This window comes from Bufo bufo, chromosome 7 (assembly GCF_905171765.1).
Source record: "Bufo bufo chromosome 7, aBufBuf1.1, whole genome shotgun sequence".
NCBI lineage: Eukaryota > Metazoa > Chordata > Amphibia > Anura > Bufonidae > Bufo > Bufo bufo.
Genome location: NC_053395.1, coordinates 1,337,814 through 1,351,459, shown reverse-complemented (window position 1 = coordinate 1,351,459; position 13,646 = coordinate 1,337,814). Strand labels below are relative to the sequence as shown.

Here is a 13,646-nt window from a genome sequence, read left to right as displayed (position 1 = left end):
CCCTCTGGGTGACCCCGGTGGATGAGGACCTGTGGCGGGGACAGTCAGTAAGCGGGTGTACCCCCTGTATCTGCTCTTCTGGGTGACCCCGGTGGATGAGGACCTGTGGCGGGGACAGTGACTGAGCGGGTATACCCCCTGTATCTGCTCCCTTTCTGTGACCCCGGTGGATGAGGACCTGTGGCAGGGACAGTGACTGAGCCGGTGTACCCCCTGTATCTGCCCCTCTGGGTGATCCCAGTGGATGAGGACCTGTGGCAGGGTGTCAGCCCCATCATACAGCAATCGCACCCCTCATCATCGTCAGTCCCATCATACAGCAATCACTCCCCTCATCATTGTCAGTCCCATCATCCAGTGATCACTCCCCTCATCATTGTCAGCCCCATCATACAGCAATCACTCCCCTCATCATTGTCAGCCTCATCATACAGCAATCACTCCCCTCATCATTGTCAGCCTCATCATACAGCAATCACTCCCCTCATCATTGTCAGCCCCATCATCCAGTGATCACTCCCCTCCTCATGGTGTCAGCCCCATCATACAGCGATCACTCCCCTCATCATTCAGTCCCATCATCCAGTGATCACACCCCTCCTCATGGTGTCAGTCCCATCATACAGCGATCACTCCCCTCATCATGGTGTCAGCCCCATCATACAGCAATCACTCCCCTCATCATTGTCAGCCCCATCATACAGCGATCACTCCCCTCATCATTGTCAGTCCCATCATCCAGTGATCACACCCCTCATCATTGTCAGTCCCATCATACAGCGATCACTCCCCTCATCATTGTCAGCCCCATCATACAGTTCACTCCCCTCCTCATGGTGTCAGTCCCATCATACAGCGATCACTCCCCTCATCATTCAGTCCCATCATCCAGTGATCACACCCCTCATCATGGTGTCAGTCCCATCATACAGCGATCACTCCCCTCATCATGGTGTCAGCCCCATCATACAGCGATCACTCCCCTCATCATGGTGTCAGCCCCATCATACAGCAATCACTCCCCTCATCATTGTCAGCCCCATCATACAGCGATCACTCCCCTCATCATTGTCAGTCCCATCATCCAGTGATCACACCCCTCATCATTGTCAGTCCCATCATACAGCAATCACTCCCCTCATCATTCAGTCCCATCATCCAGTGATCACTCCCCTCCTCATGGTGTCAGTCCCATCATACAGCGATCACTCCCCTCATCATGGTGTCAGCCCCATCATACAGCAATCACTCCCCTCATCATTGTCAGCCCCATCATACAGCGATCACTCCCCTCATCATTGTCAGTCCCATCATCCAGTGATCACACCCCTCATCATTGTCAGTCCCATCATACAGCGATCACTCCCCTCATCATTGTCAGCCCCATCATACAGTTCACTCCCCTCCTCATGGTGTCAGTCCCATCATACAGCGATCACTCCCCTCATCATGGTGTCAGCCCCATCATACAGCGATCACTCCCCTCATCATGGTGTCAGCCCCATCATACAGCGATCACTCCCCTCATCATGGTGTCAGCCCCATCATACAGCAATCACTCCCCTCATCATTGTCAGCCCCATCATACAGCGATCACTCCCCTCATCATTGTCAGTCCCATCATCCAGTGATCACACCCCTCATCATTGTCAGTCCCATCATACAGCAATCACTCCCCTCATCATTCAGTCCCATCATCCAGTGATCACTCCCCTCCTCATGGTGTCAGTCCCATCATACAGCGATCACTCCCCTCATCATTGTCAGTCCCATCATCCAGTGATCACTCCCCTCCTCATGGTGTCAGTCCCATCATACAGCGATCACTCCCCTCATCATTGTCAGCCCCATCATCCTCATTGGTCTGATAACACATCTGGCGATCAGACGGATATTACTGCAGTACGTGGCCGGTGATCTGATTGGGGTGACACCCCGATGGGACAGAGCGGCCGCGGGCACCTCCACGCAGGGCAGGATATTCATGGCCCTCGCTTTTTCTCTCCCTCTTTGCAGTCCACCCCCCAGTGGTTCCCTGAAGACCCCTCCGCAGCACCAGGCGGGGGCCCAGCCGGACCAAGGGTTAACCCACGCCCTCCATCTGGCGTCTCCCATGGAGAGAGAGAAGAGGAGGATTCTGTCTGTGGAGCTGAAGGACATTGCCCCTGAGGTGAGAAGATGGTGTTCAGGGGCCACAGTAGTAAGTTCACTGGTCCATACCCATCGAGGAGAGGGTAAGATGTCCTCCTCGCTCCTGTGTCCTCGGGGGTCCGCTGTTGATGACTGGATGACGATGATGTCATGTACATTATGGAGTCTCTGCCCACCCTCGTCCGGTGTCCTAGGGGGTCTGTGGTTGATGACTGGATGAAGTCATGTACATTATGGAGCGACCCCACCTTGTCCTCTATCGTAGGGGGTCCTTGGTTGATGACTGGATGATGTCATGTACATTATGGAGCGACCTCCTCCCCCCCCCCCCCCCCCCCCCCCGTCCTCTATAGTAGGGGGTCTGTGGTTGATGACTGGATGATGCCATGTACATTATGGAGCAACCCCACCCCCCCACCCCGTCCTCTATAGTAGGGGGTCCGTGGTTGATGACTGGATGATGTCATGTACATTATGGAGTCGCTGCCCCCCGTCCTCCTTGTTGAAGCTGATGCCTCTTGTTTTGCAGGTGGAGCAGCTTCAGGTGCAGATGCCCCCATGTGAGCGGTATGCATACATTCTGTCATACGTGTTGTGGAGGGAGCCGTGGCTTAGCGTGGCTCCCGCAGGTTTCTGTCCGTGGGGTGGAGCTCACCACTTTAATGTCCATGCTCCATAATTTATGCCAGCCTGAGCCCCGCCCCCTCTAACGAGCCCCGCCCATGTTCAAGATTCTGTTAACAACATGCACTCTTGCGTTACAGGGCAGTAAGGTCTGATGGGTGGTGTGCCAGCGACTGCACCAGCTCTGCCAGCACTTGTAAAGATCTGGGTAAGAGCCCGTCCTGCCCGTAGCAACCTGCCTGTCTGTTTCCCTGCCCGCTCTGCCTAACATTAAATTCTTCTTCCATGCCCCAGGTGTCAGCCGCTCGCCAGCCGCCCTCCCCACCCCCACAGAGGAGCACACGATCCCCACTTGCCAGCCCGCCCTGAAGGAAGAGGCCGGATGGGGTCTGGTTCCGCTCTTTAACAGTGTGCGTTCCAAGTTAGAGAGTTTTGCTGAAATCTTTCTCACCCCAGTGAAGAGTCGACGGCGCGCCCAGAACTTTGAGAGTGACCGTCCTGGGAAAGCAGATCTGCAGGAATGTTCGGGTGGGGTGTCCAGGGGCAGCGGGCACCCCTCTACCCTGTCCCCTGTACGCCTTGATGTAGGCGTGTGTGGCCTTACTGACGTCTCTCCTGAACTGCTGCATGGAGATGGCACCACAGAGGAGAAGGCGCAGAGAACCCCTCCAAACCATAGGCTGCAGAGTGAGGAGTCCCAATCCCCGTCCATCTTGTGCCGTCCACCCCTCCAGCGCTACCTGTCCTGTCCATTACTGCCCCTCACACAGCACAAGCGGAGGCTCAGCCTCGACACCGTGGAGCATCTCTCCGAGCCCTGCAAGAGGCGGCGGCACAGCCTGGGCTCCATGGAGGACGGCCACAGCTTCTCCTCCATTTCTTTCTCCTTGTCCTGCCTTCGAAAGGAGAATCATCCGTCTGTTCTTCGGCAGTCGCCGTACCAGCCTCCAAACAGGTAAGTGTCGAGGGTGGTGTCCCCTCGCTGTCAGCGGCCCTCCAAGCGGCCAAGAGCTCCTGACTGGTCTGCAGCGCTGAGTGCACAGCTTCTCTGACCGCTGCGGGAAGCGTCCTGAGCTACCAACTGCACATTGTGCACAAGCCAGACACATCGCTGCGCACGCGCCGAGTATGCAGCACAGCGGTGCATGTGATCTCGGGAGGAGCGGGGCAGAATTTGCATGTGGCAGCTCATCTGCACACCATGAGTGGTGATTCAAGGGATCTGTCAGCAGTTCTGTGGTGTCCTAGCGAAGTACCAGAGTCTGCTCAGTGCACCCTGGAGGCCGGGTATTAATTTAGTGGAGCCTCCCTTTCCTCACAGGACCGATGAGGCCCGTAGCTGGGAGGGTGCAGCGCTGGAGGTACCACCTGGCACATGAGGGCCCCTAGCTTGTTCTCCTCCATCTCAGTCCCCTCTGCTGTCTGTCATTCCGTCCACAGCGAGGGGTCTCCCTCCAGCCTTGCCACGGACAAGGATGGCGAGCCTGGCTTCAGTGGCCTCCAGGACCAGGCACCCAAGGAGTCTCTGCCAAGTTCTGCCTTCAAGGTGAGAGGTTGGACGGGTGGTGGCCGAGGAGGAGATCTGCGCCCATCCTCCGCTTTACTCTCCATTACCTTTTCCAGATTCCAGAAAACCTTTCCTCTTCCAAAGAGAATAAAGTGTCCACCATCCGGATCCGGAAGAGGGCGTCGCGTCAGGAAGGGAAGCTGACGCCCCTGGGCCTCCCCAAACGTGTGCGGTAAGAGGCGCCGAGTCCACGGGTCACCTGTTCATGGAAGGCTGCTCCCTCCTTCTCCACAGTATAGGATGCTGCAGGCTGCTCCCTCCTTCTCCACAGTATAGGATGCCGCAGGCTGCTCCCTCCTTCTCCACAGTATAGGATGCCGCAGGCTGCTCCCTCCTTCTCCACAGTATAGGATGCCGCAGGCTGCTCCCTCCTTCTCCACAGTATAGGATGCCGCAGGCTGCTCCCTCCTTCTCCACAGTATAGGATGCCGCAGGCTGCTCCCTCCTTCTCCACAGTATAGGATGCCGCAGGCTGCTCCCTCCTTCTCCACAGTATAGGATGCCGCAGGCTGCTCCCTCCTTCTCCACAGTATAGGATGCCGCAGGCTGCTCCCTCCTTCTCCACAGTATAGGATGCCGCAGGCTGCTCCCTCCTTCTCCACAGTATAGGATGCCGCAGGCTGCTCCCTCCTTCTCCACAGTATAGGATGCCGCAGGCTGCTCCCTCCTTCTCCACAGTATAGGATGCCGCAGGCTGCTCCCTCCTTCTCCACAGTATAGGATGCCGCAGGCTGCTCCCTCCTTCTCCACAGTATAGGATGCCGCAGGCTGCTCCCTCCTTCTCCACAGTATAGGATGCCGCAGGCTGCTCCCTCCTTCTCCACAGTATAGGATGCCGCAGGCTGCTCCCTCCTTCTCCACAGTATAGGATGCCGCAGGCTGCTCCCTCCTTCTCCACAGTATAGGATGCCGCAGGCTGCTCCCTCCTTCTCCACAGTATAGGATGCCGCAGGCTGCTCCCTCCTTCTCCACAGTATAGGATGCCGCAGGCTGCTCCCTCCTTCTCCACAGTATAGGATGCCGCAGGCTGCTCCCTCCTTCTCCACAGTATAGGATGCCGCAGGCTGCTCCCTCCTTCTCCACAGTATAGGATGCCGCAGGCTGCTCCCTCCTTCTCCACAGTATAGGATGCCGCAGGCTGCTCCCTCCTTCTCCACAGTATAGGATGCCGCAGGCTGCTCCCTCCTTCTCCACAGTATAGGATGCCGCAGGCTGCTCCCTCCTTCTCCACAGTATAGGATGCCGCAGGCTGCTCCCTCCTTCTCCACAGTATAGGATGCCGCAGGCTGCTCCCTCCTTCTCCACAGTATAGGATGCCGCAGGCTGCTCCCTCCTTCTCCACAGTATAGGATGCCGCAGGCTGCTCCCTCCTTCTCCACAGTATAGGATGCCGCAGGCTGCTCCCTCCTTCTCCACAGTATAGGATGCCGCAGGCTGCTCCCTCCTTCTCCACAGTATAGGATGCCGCAGGCTGCTCCCTCCTTCTCCACAGTATAGGATGCCGCAGGCTGCTCCCTCCTTCTCCACAGTATAGGATGCCGCAGGCTGCTCCCTCCTTCTCCACAGTATAGGATGCCGCAGGCTGCTCCCTCCTTCTCCACAGTATAGGATGCCGCAGGCTGCTCCCTCCTTCTCCACAGTATAGGATGCCGCAGGCTGCTCCCTCCTTCTCCACAGTATAGGATGCCGCAGGCTGCTCCCTCCTTCTCCACAGTATAGGATGCCGCAGGCTGCTCCCTCCTTCTCCACAGTATAGGATGCCGCAGGCTGCTCCCTCCTTCTCCACAGTATAGGATGCCGCAGGCTGCTCCCTCCTTCTCCACAGTATAGGATGCCGCAGGCTGCTCCCTCCTTCTCCACAGTATAGGATGCCGCAGGCTGCTCCCTCCTTCTCCACAGTATAGGATGCCGCAGGCTGCTCCCTCCTTCTCCACAGTATAGGATGCCGCAGGCTGCTCCCTCCTTCTCCACAGTATAGGATGCCGCAGGCTGCTCCCTCCTTCTCCACAGTATAGGATGCCGCAGGCTGCTCCCTCCTTCTCCACAGTATAGGATGCCGCAGGCTGCTCCCTCCTTCTCCACAGTATAGGATGCCGCAGGCTGCTCCCTCCTTCTCCACAGTATAGGATGCCGCAGGCTGCTCCCTCCTTCTCCACAGTATAGGATGCCGCAGGCTGCTCCCTCCTTCTCCACAGTATAGGATGCCGCAGGCTGCTCCCTCCTTCTCCACAGTATAGGATGCCGCAGGCTGCTCCCTCCTTCTCCACAGTATAGGATGCCGCAGGCTGCTCCCTCCTTCTCCACAGTATAGGATGCCGCAGGCTGCTCCCTCCTTCTCCACAGTATAGGATGCCGCAGGCTGCTCCCTCCTTCTCCACAGTATAGGATGCCGCAGGCTGCTCCCTCCTTCTCCACAGTATAGGATGCCGCAGGCTGCTCCCTCCTTCTCCACAGTATAGGATGCCGCAGGCTGCTCCCTCCTTCTCCACAGTATAGGATGCCGCAGGCTGCTCCCTCCTTCTCCACAGTATAGGATGCCGCAGGCTGCTCCCTCCTTCTCCACAGTATAGGATGCCGCAGGCTGCTCCCTCCTTCTCCACAGTATAGGATGCCGCAGGCTGCTCCCTCCTTCTCCACAGTATAGGATGCCGCAGGCTGCTCCCTCCTTCTCCACAGTATAGGATGCCGCAGGCTGCTCTCTCCTTCTCCACAGTATAGGATGCCGCAGGCTGCTCTCTCCTTCTCCACAGTATAGGATGCCGCAGGCTGCTCCCTCCTTCTATACAGTGATGGTCTGGTATAGGATGCTGCAGGCTGCTCCCTCCTTCTATACAGTGATGGTCTGGTATAGCATGCTGCGGGCTGCTCCCTCCTTCTCCACAGTATAGGATCCGCAGGCTGCTCCCTCCTTCTCCACAGTATAGGATGCCGCAGGCTGCTCCCTCCTTCTCCACAGTATAGGATGCCGCAGGCTGCTCCCTCCTTCTCCACAGTATAGGATGCCGCAGGCTGCTCCCTCCTTCTTCACAGTATAGGATGCCGCAGGCTGCTCCCTCCTTCTCCACAGTATAGGATGCTGCAGGCTGCTCCCTCCTTCTCCACAGTATAGGATGCTGCAGGCTTCTCCCTCCTTCTCCACAGTATAGGATGCTGCAGGCTGCTCCCTCCTCTTTTATACAGTGATGATCTGGTATAGGATGCTGCAGGCTGCTCCCTCCTTCTCCACAGTGATGATGATCTGGTATAGGATGCCGCAGGCTGCTCCCTCCTTCTCCACAGTATAGGATGCCGCAGGCTGCTCCCTCCTTCTCCACAGTATAGGATGCCGCAGGCTGCTCCCTCCTTCTCCACAGTGATGATGATCTGCTATAGGATGCTGCAGGCTGCTCCCCCCTTCTCCACAGTGGTGGTGATCTGGTATAGGATGCTGCAGGCTGCTCCCTCCTTCTCCACAGTGATGATGATCTGGTATAGGATGCTGCAGGCTGCTCCCTCCTCTTCTATACAGTGATGATGATGATCTGGTAAAGGATGCTGCAGGCTGCTCCCTCCTTCTATACAGTGATGGTCTGCTATAGGATGCTGCAGGCTGCTCCCTCCTTCTCCACAGTGGTGATGATCTGGTATAGGATGCTGCATGCTGCTCCCTCCTTCTCCACAGTGGTGATGATCTGGTATAGGATGCTTCAGGCTGCTCCCTCCTCTTCTATACAGTGATGATGATGATCTGGTATAGGATGCTGCAGGCTGCTCCCTCCTTCTATACAGTGATGATGATGATCTGGTATAGGATGCTGCAGGCTGCTCCCTCCTTCTATACAGTGATGATGATGATCTGGTATAGGATGCTGCAGGCTGCTCCTTCCTTCTATACAGTGATGGTCTGGTATAGGATGCTGCAGGCTGCTCCCTCCTTCTATACAGTGATGATGATCTGGTATAGGATGCTGCAGGCTTCTCCCTCCTTCTATACAGTGATGATGATGATGATCTGGTATAGGATGCTGCAGGCTGCTCCCTCCTTCTCCACAGTGGTGATGATCTGGTATAGGATGCTGCAGGCTGCTCCCTCCTCTTCTATACAGTGATGATGATGATCTGGTATAGGATGCTGCAGGCTGCTCCCTCCTCTTCTATACAGTGATGGTCTGGTATAGGATGCTGCAGGCTGTTCCCTCCTCTTCTATACAGTGATGATCTTCTATAGGATGCTGCAGGCTGCTCCCTCCTTCTCCACAGTGATGATGATCTGGTATAGGATGCTGCAGGCTGCTCCCTCCTCTTCTATACAGTGATGATGATGATCTGGTATAGGATGCTGCAGGCTGCTCCCTCCTCTTCTATACAGTGATGGTCTGGTATAGGATGCTGCAGGCTGTTCCCTCCTCTTCTATACAGTGATGATCTTCTATAGGATGCTGCAGGCTGCTCCCTCCTTCTCCACAGTGATGATGATCTGGTATAGGATGCTGCAGGCTGCTCCCTCCTCTTCTATACAGTGATGATGATGATCTGGTATAGGATGCTGCAGGCTGCTCCCTCCTTCTATACAGTGATGATGATGATCTGGTATAGGATGCTGCAGGCTGCTCCCTCCTTCTATACAGTGATGGTCTGGTATAGGATGCTGCAGGCTGCTCCCTCCTTCTATACAGTGATGATGATCTGGTATAGGATGCTGCAGGCTTCTCCCTCCTTCTATACAGTGATGATGTTCTGGTATAGGATGCTGCAGGCTGCTCCCTCCTTCTCCACAGTGGTGATGATCTGGTATAGGATGCTGCAGGCTGCTCCCTCCTTCTCCACAGTGGTGATGATCTGGTATAGGATGCTGCAGGCTGCTCCCTCCTCTTCTATACAGTGATGATGATGATCTGGTATAGGATGCTGCAGGCTGCTCCCTCCTCTTCTATACAGTGATGGTCTGGTATAGGATGCTGCAGGCTGCTCCCTCCTCTTCTATACAGTGATGATCTTCTATAGGATGCTGCAGGCTGCTCCCTCCTTCTCCACAGTGATGATGATCTGGTATAGGATGCTGCAGGCTGCTCCCTCCTCTTCTATACAGTGATGATGATGATCTGCTATAGGATGCTGCAGGCTGCTCCCTCCTTCTATACAGTGATGGTCTGGTATAGCATGCTGCGGGCTGCTCCCTCCTTCTCCACAGTATAGGATGCCGCAGGCTGCTCCCTCCTTCTCCACAGTATAGGATCCGCAGGCTGCTCCCTCCTTCTCCACAGTATAGGATGCCGCAGGCTGCTCCCTCCTTCTCCACAGTATAGGATGCCGCAGGCTGCTCCCTCCTTCTCCACAGTATAGGATGCCGCAGGCTGCTCCCTCCTTCTTCACAGTATAGGATGCCGCAGGCTGCTCCCTCCTTCTCCACAGTATAGGATGCTGCAGGCTGCTCCCTCCTTCTCCACAGTATAGGATGCTGCAGGCTTCTCCCTCCTTCTCCACAGTATAGGATGCTGCAGGCTGCTCCCTCCTCTTTTATACAGTGATGATCTGGTATAGGATGCTGCAGGCTGCTCCCTCCTTCTCCACAGTGATGATGATCTGGTATAGGATGCTGCAGGCTGCTCCCTCCTTCTCCACAGTATAGGATGCCGCAGGCTGCTCCCTCCTTCTCCACAGTATAGGATGCCGCAGGCTGCTCCCTCCTTCTCCACAGTGGTGATGATCTGGTATAGGATGCTGCAGGCTGCTCCCTCCTCTTCTATACAGTGATGATGATGATCTGGTAAAGGATGCTGCAGGCTGCTCCCTCCTTCTATACAGTGATGGTCTGCTATAGGATGCTGCAGGCTGCTCCCTCCTTCTCCACAGTGGTGATGATCTGGTATAGGATGCTGCATGCTGCTCCCTCCTTCTCCACAGTGGTGATGATCTGGTATAGGATGCTTCAGGCTGCTCCCTCCTCTTCTATACAGTGATGATGATGATCTGGTATAGGATGCTGCAGGCTGCTCCCTCCTTCTATACAGTGATGATGATGATCTGGTATAGGATGCTGCAGGCTGCTCCCTCCTTCTATACAGTGATGATGATGATCTGGTATAGGATGCTGCAGGCTGCTCCTTCCTTCTATACAGTGATGGTCTGGTATAGGATGCTGCAGGCTGCTCCCTCCTTCTATACAGTGATGATGATCTGGTATAGGATGCTGCAGGCTTCTCCCTCCTTCTATACAGTGATGATGATGATGATCTGGTATAGGATGCTGCAGGCTGCTCCCTCCTTCTCCACAGTGGTGATGATCTGGTATAGGATGCTGCAGTCTGCTCCCTCCTCTTCTATACAGTGATGATGATGATCTGGTATAGGATGCTGCAGGCTGCTCCCTCCTCTTCTATACAGTGATGGTCTGGTATAGGATGCTGCAGGCTGTTCCCTCCTCTTCTATACAGTGATGATCTTCTATAGGATGCTGCAGGCTGCTCCCTCCTTCTCCACAGTGATGATGATCTGGTATAGGATGCTGCAGGCTGCTCCCTCCTCTTCTATACAGTGATGATGATCTGGTATAGGATGCTGCAGGCTGCTCCCTCCTCTTCTATACAGTGATGGTCTGGTATAGGATGCTGCAGGCTGTTCCCTCCTCTTCTATACAGTGATGATCTTCTATAGGATGCTGCAGGCTGCTCCCTCCTTCTCCACAGTGATGATGATCTGGTATAGGATGCTGCAGGCTGCTCCCTCCTCTTCTATACAGTGATGATGATGATCTGGTATAGGATGCTGCAGGCTGCTCCCTCCTTCTATACAGTGATGATGATGATCTGGTATAGGATGCTGCAGGCTGCTCCCTCCTTCTATACAGTGATGGTCTGGTATAGGATGCTGCAGGCTGCTCCCTCCTTCTATACAGTGATGATGATCTGGTATAGGATGCTGCAGGCTTCTCCCTCCTTCTATACAGTGATGATGTTCTGGTATAGGATGCTGCAGGCTGCTCCCTCCTTCTCCACAGTGGTGATGATCTGGTATAGGATGCTGCAGGCTGCTCCCTCCTTCTCCACAGTGGTGATGATCTGGTATAGGATGCTGCAGGCTGCTCCCTCCTCTTCTATACAGTGATGATGATGATCTGGTATAGGATGCTGCAGGCTGCTCCCTCCTCTTCTATACAGTGATGGTCTGGTATAGGATGCTGCAGGCTGCTCCCTCCTCTTCTATACAGTGATGATCTTCTATAGGATGCTGCAGGCTGCTCCCTCCTTCTCCACAGTGATGATGATCTGGTATAGGATGCTGCAGGCTGCTCCCTCCTCTTCTATACAGTGATGATGATGATCTGCTATAGGATGCTGCAGGCTGCTCCCTCCTTCTATACAGTGATGGTCTGGTATAGGATGCTGCAGGCTGTTCCCTCCTCTTCTATACAGTGATGATCTTCTATAGGATGCTGCAGGCTGCTCCCTCCTTCTCCACAGTGATGATGATCTGGTATAGGATGCTGCAGGCTGCTCCCTCCTCTTCTATACAGTGATAATGATGATCTGGTATAGGATGCTGCAGGCTGCTCCCTCCTTCTCCACAGTGGTGATGATCTGGTATAGGATGCTGCAGGCTGCTCCCTCCTCTTCTATACAGTGATGATGATGATCTGGTATAGGATGCTGCAGGCTGCTCCCTCCTCTTCTATACAGTGATGATGATGATCTGGTATAGGATGCTGCAGGCTGCTCCCTCCTCTTCTATACAGTGATGATGATGATCTGGTATAGGATGCTGCAGGCTGCTCCCTCCTTCTATACAGTGATGGTCTGGTATAGGATGCTGCAGGCTGCTCCCTCCTTCTATACAGTGATGGACTGGTATAGGATGCTGCAGGCTGCTCCCTCCTCTTCTATACAGTGATGATCTGGTATAGGATGCTGCAGGCTGCTCCCTCCTTCTATTCAGTGATGATGATGATCTGGTATAGGATGCTGCAGGCTGCTCCCTCCTCTTCTCTACAGTGATGATCTGCTATAGGATGCTGCAGGCTGCTCCCTCCTTCTATACAGTGATGGTCTGGTATAGGATGCTGCAGGCTGCTCCCTCCTCTTCTCTACAGTGATGATCTGCTATAGGATGCTGCAGGCTGCTCCCTCCTTCTATACAGTGATGGTCTGGTATAGGATGCTGCAGGCTGCTCCCTCCTCTTCTATACAGTGATGATCTGCTATAGGATGCTGCAGGCTGCTCCCTCCTTCTCCACAGTATAGGATGCTGCAGGCTGCTCCCTCCTCTTCTATACAGTGATGATCTGGTATAGGATGCTGCAGGCTGCTCCCTCCTTCTATACAGTGATGGTCTGGTATAGGATGCTGCAGGCTGCTCCCTCCTTCTATACAGTGATGGACTGGTATAGGATGCTGCAGGCTGCTCCCTCCTCTTCTATACAGTGATGATCTGGTATAGGATGCTGCAGGCTGCTCCCTCCTTCTATTCAGTGATGATGATGATCTGGTATAGGATGCTGCAGGCTGCTCCCTCCTCTTCTCTACAGTGATGATCTGCTATAGGATGCTGCAGGCTGCTCCCTCCTTCTATACAGTGATGGTCTGGTATAGGATGCTGCAGGCTGCTCCCTCCTCTTCTCTACAGTGATGATCTGCTATAGGATGCTGCAGGCTGCTCCCTCCTTCTATACAGTGATGGTCTGGTATAGGATGCTGCAGGCTGCTCCCTCCTCTTCTATACAGTGATGATCTGCTATAGGATGCTGCAGGCTGCTCCCTCGGGTCTGATGTGTCCAGTGATCATCCAGTTTTTGTGGTGGTGTCGTCATCGTCATGGGGGGTCGTCCGGTAAAGCTTCGCTGTGTGACTCCATTTCTCTTTGTTTAGGTTGCAGAAGGAAGATTTCAGTCTTGAGGAGATCTACACCAATAAGAACTACCACACTCCTACAGAGAAAAGGTCAGGAGCGGGTGGCTGGCGGCGCCCTAGGGGTGGGGCGGTAACATGATGGCAGGAGCTTTACCCTTATTTAATCCTACAGAAAATTTGAAACCATATTTGAGGAACCAATAACGAAGGATGGCGCCCTGATCCTTACCAGCCAGCGGCCTCTGCGGCGGATCATGATCTTCAAGGATATGGGCACTGCTCCCCGCAAGCGGAAGAAGAAGGGCAAGGCCGTGGGCCGCACCCGGAGGTACACCGCAGCCAGCGCCGAGAAGAACGTCAACTATGAACTGTTACTGCAGCACAAGCTGAGCCAACTGGAGGCCGCTCTGCAGGAAGACATGTCCGACCCCTGAGCCTCCAGCCTCAATGTAACCTCCTCACAATAAAGAGCCTTCATAGCA

At 54.7% G+C, this 13,646-nt stretch overlaps 2 protein-coding genes across 4 annotated transcripts in view; one reads left to right on the top strand and one right to left on the bottom strand.

Annotated features, from left to right (window-relative positions):
• The window catches only part of LOC121008516 (TBC1 domain family member 10B-like), a 959,042-nt gene that overhangs the window by 364,686 nt on the left and 580,710 nt on the right, over positions 1-13,646 (bottom strand). The gene's annotated exons all lie outside the window — the stretch shown is intronic.
• Positions 1-13,646, top strand: part of PRR14 (proline rich 14) — a 21,595-nt gene extending 7,949 nt beyond the window's left edge. For 2 of the 3 annotated variants that reach the window (XM_040441131.1, XM_040441130.1), the window contains exons 2-9: positions 2,017-2,170; positions 2,681-2,718; positions 2,916-2,983; positions 3,070-3,730; positions 4,216-4,321; positions 4,399-4,514; positions 13,183-13,254; positions 13,337-13,646. In XM_040441131.1, the coding sequence (XP_040297065.1) occupies positions 2,114-2,170; positions 2,681-2,718; positions 2,916-2,983; positions 3,070-3,730; positions 4,216-4,321; positions 4,399-4,514; positions 13,183-13,254; positions 13,337-13,598 (1,380 nt within the window). In that variant the 5' untranslated portion in view covers positions 2,017-2,113 and the 3' untranslated portion in view covers positions 13,599-13,646. Of the gene's footprint in view, positions 1-2,016; positions 2,171-2,680; positions 2,719-2,915; positions 2,984-3,069; positions 3,731-4,215; positions 4,322-4,398; positions 4,515-13,182; positions 13,255-13,336 lie in introns of those variants that run through there. The other variant, XM_040441132.1, reaches the window with a different exon arrangement.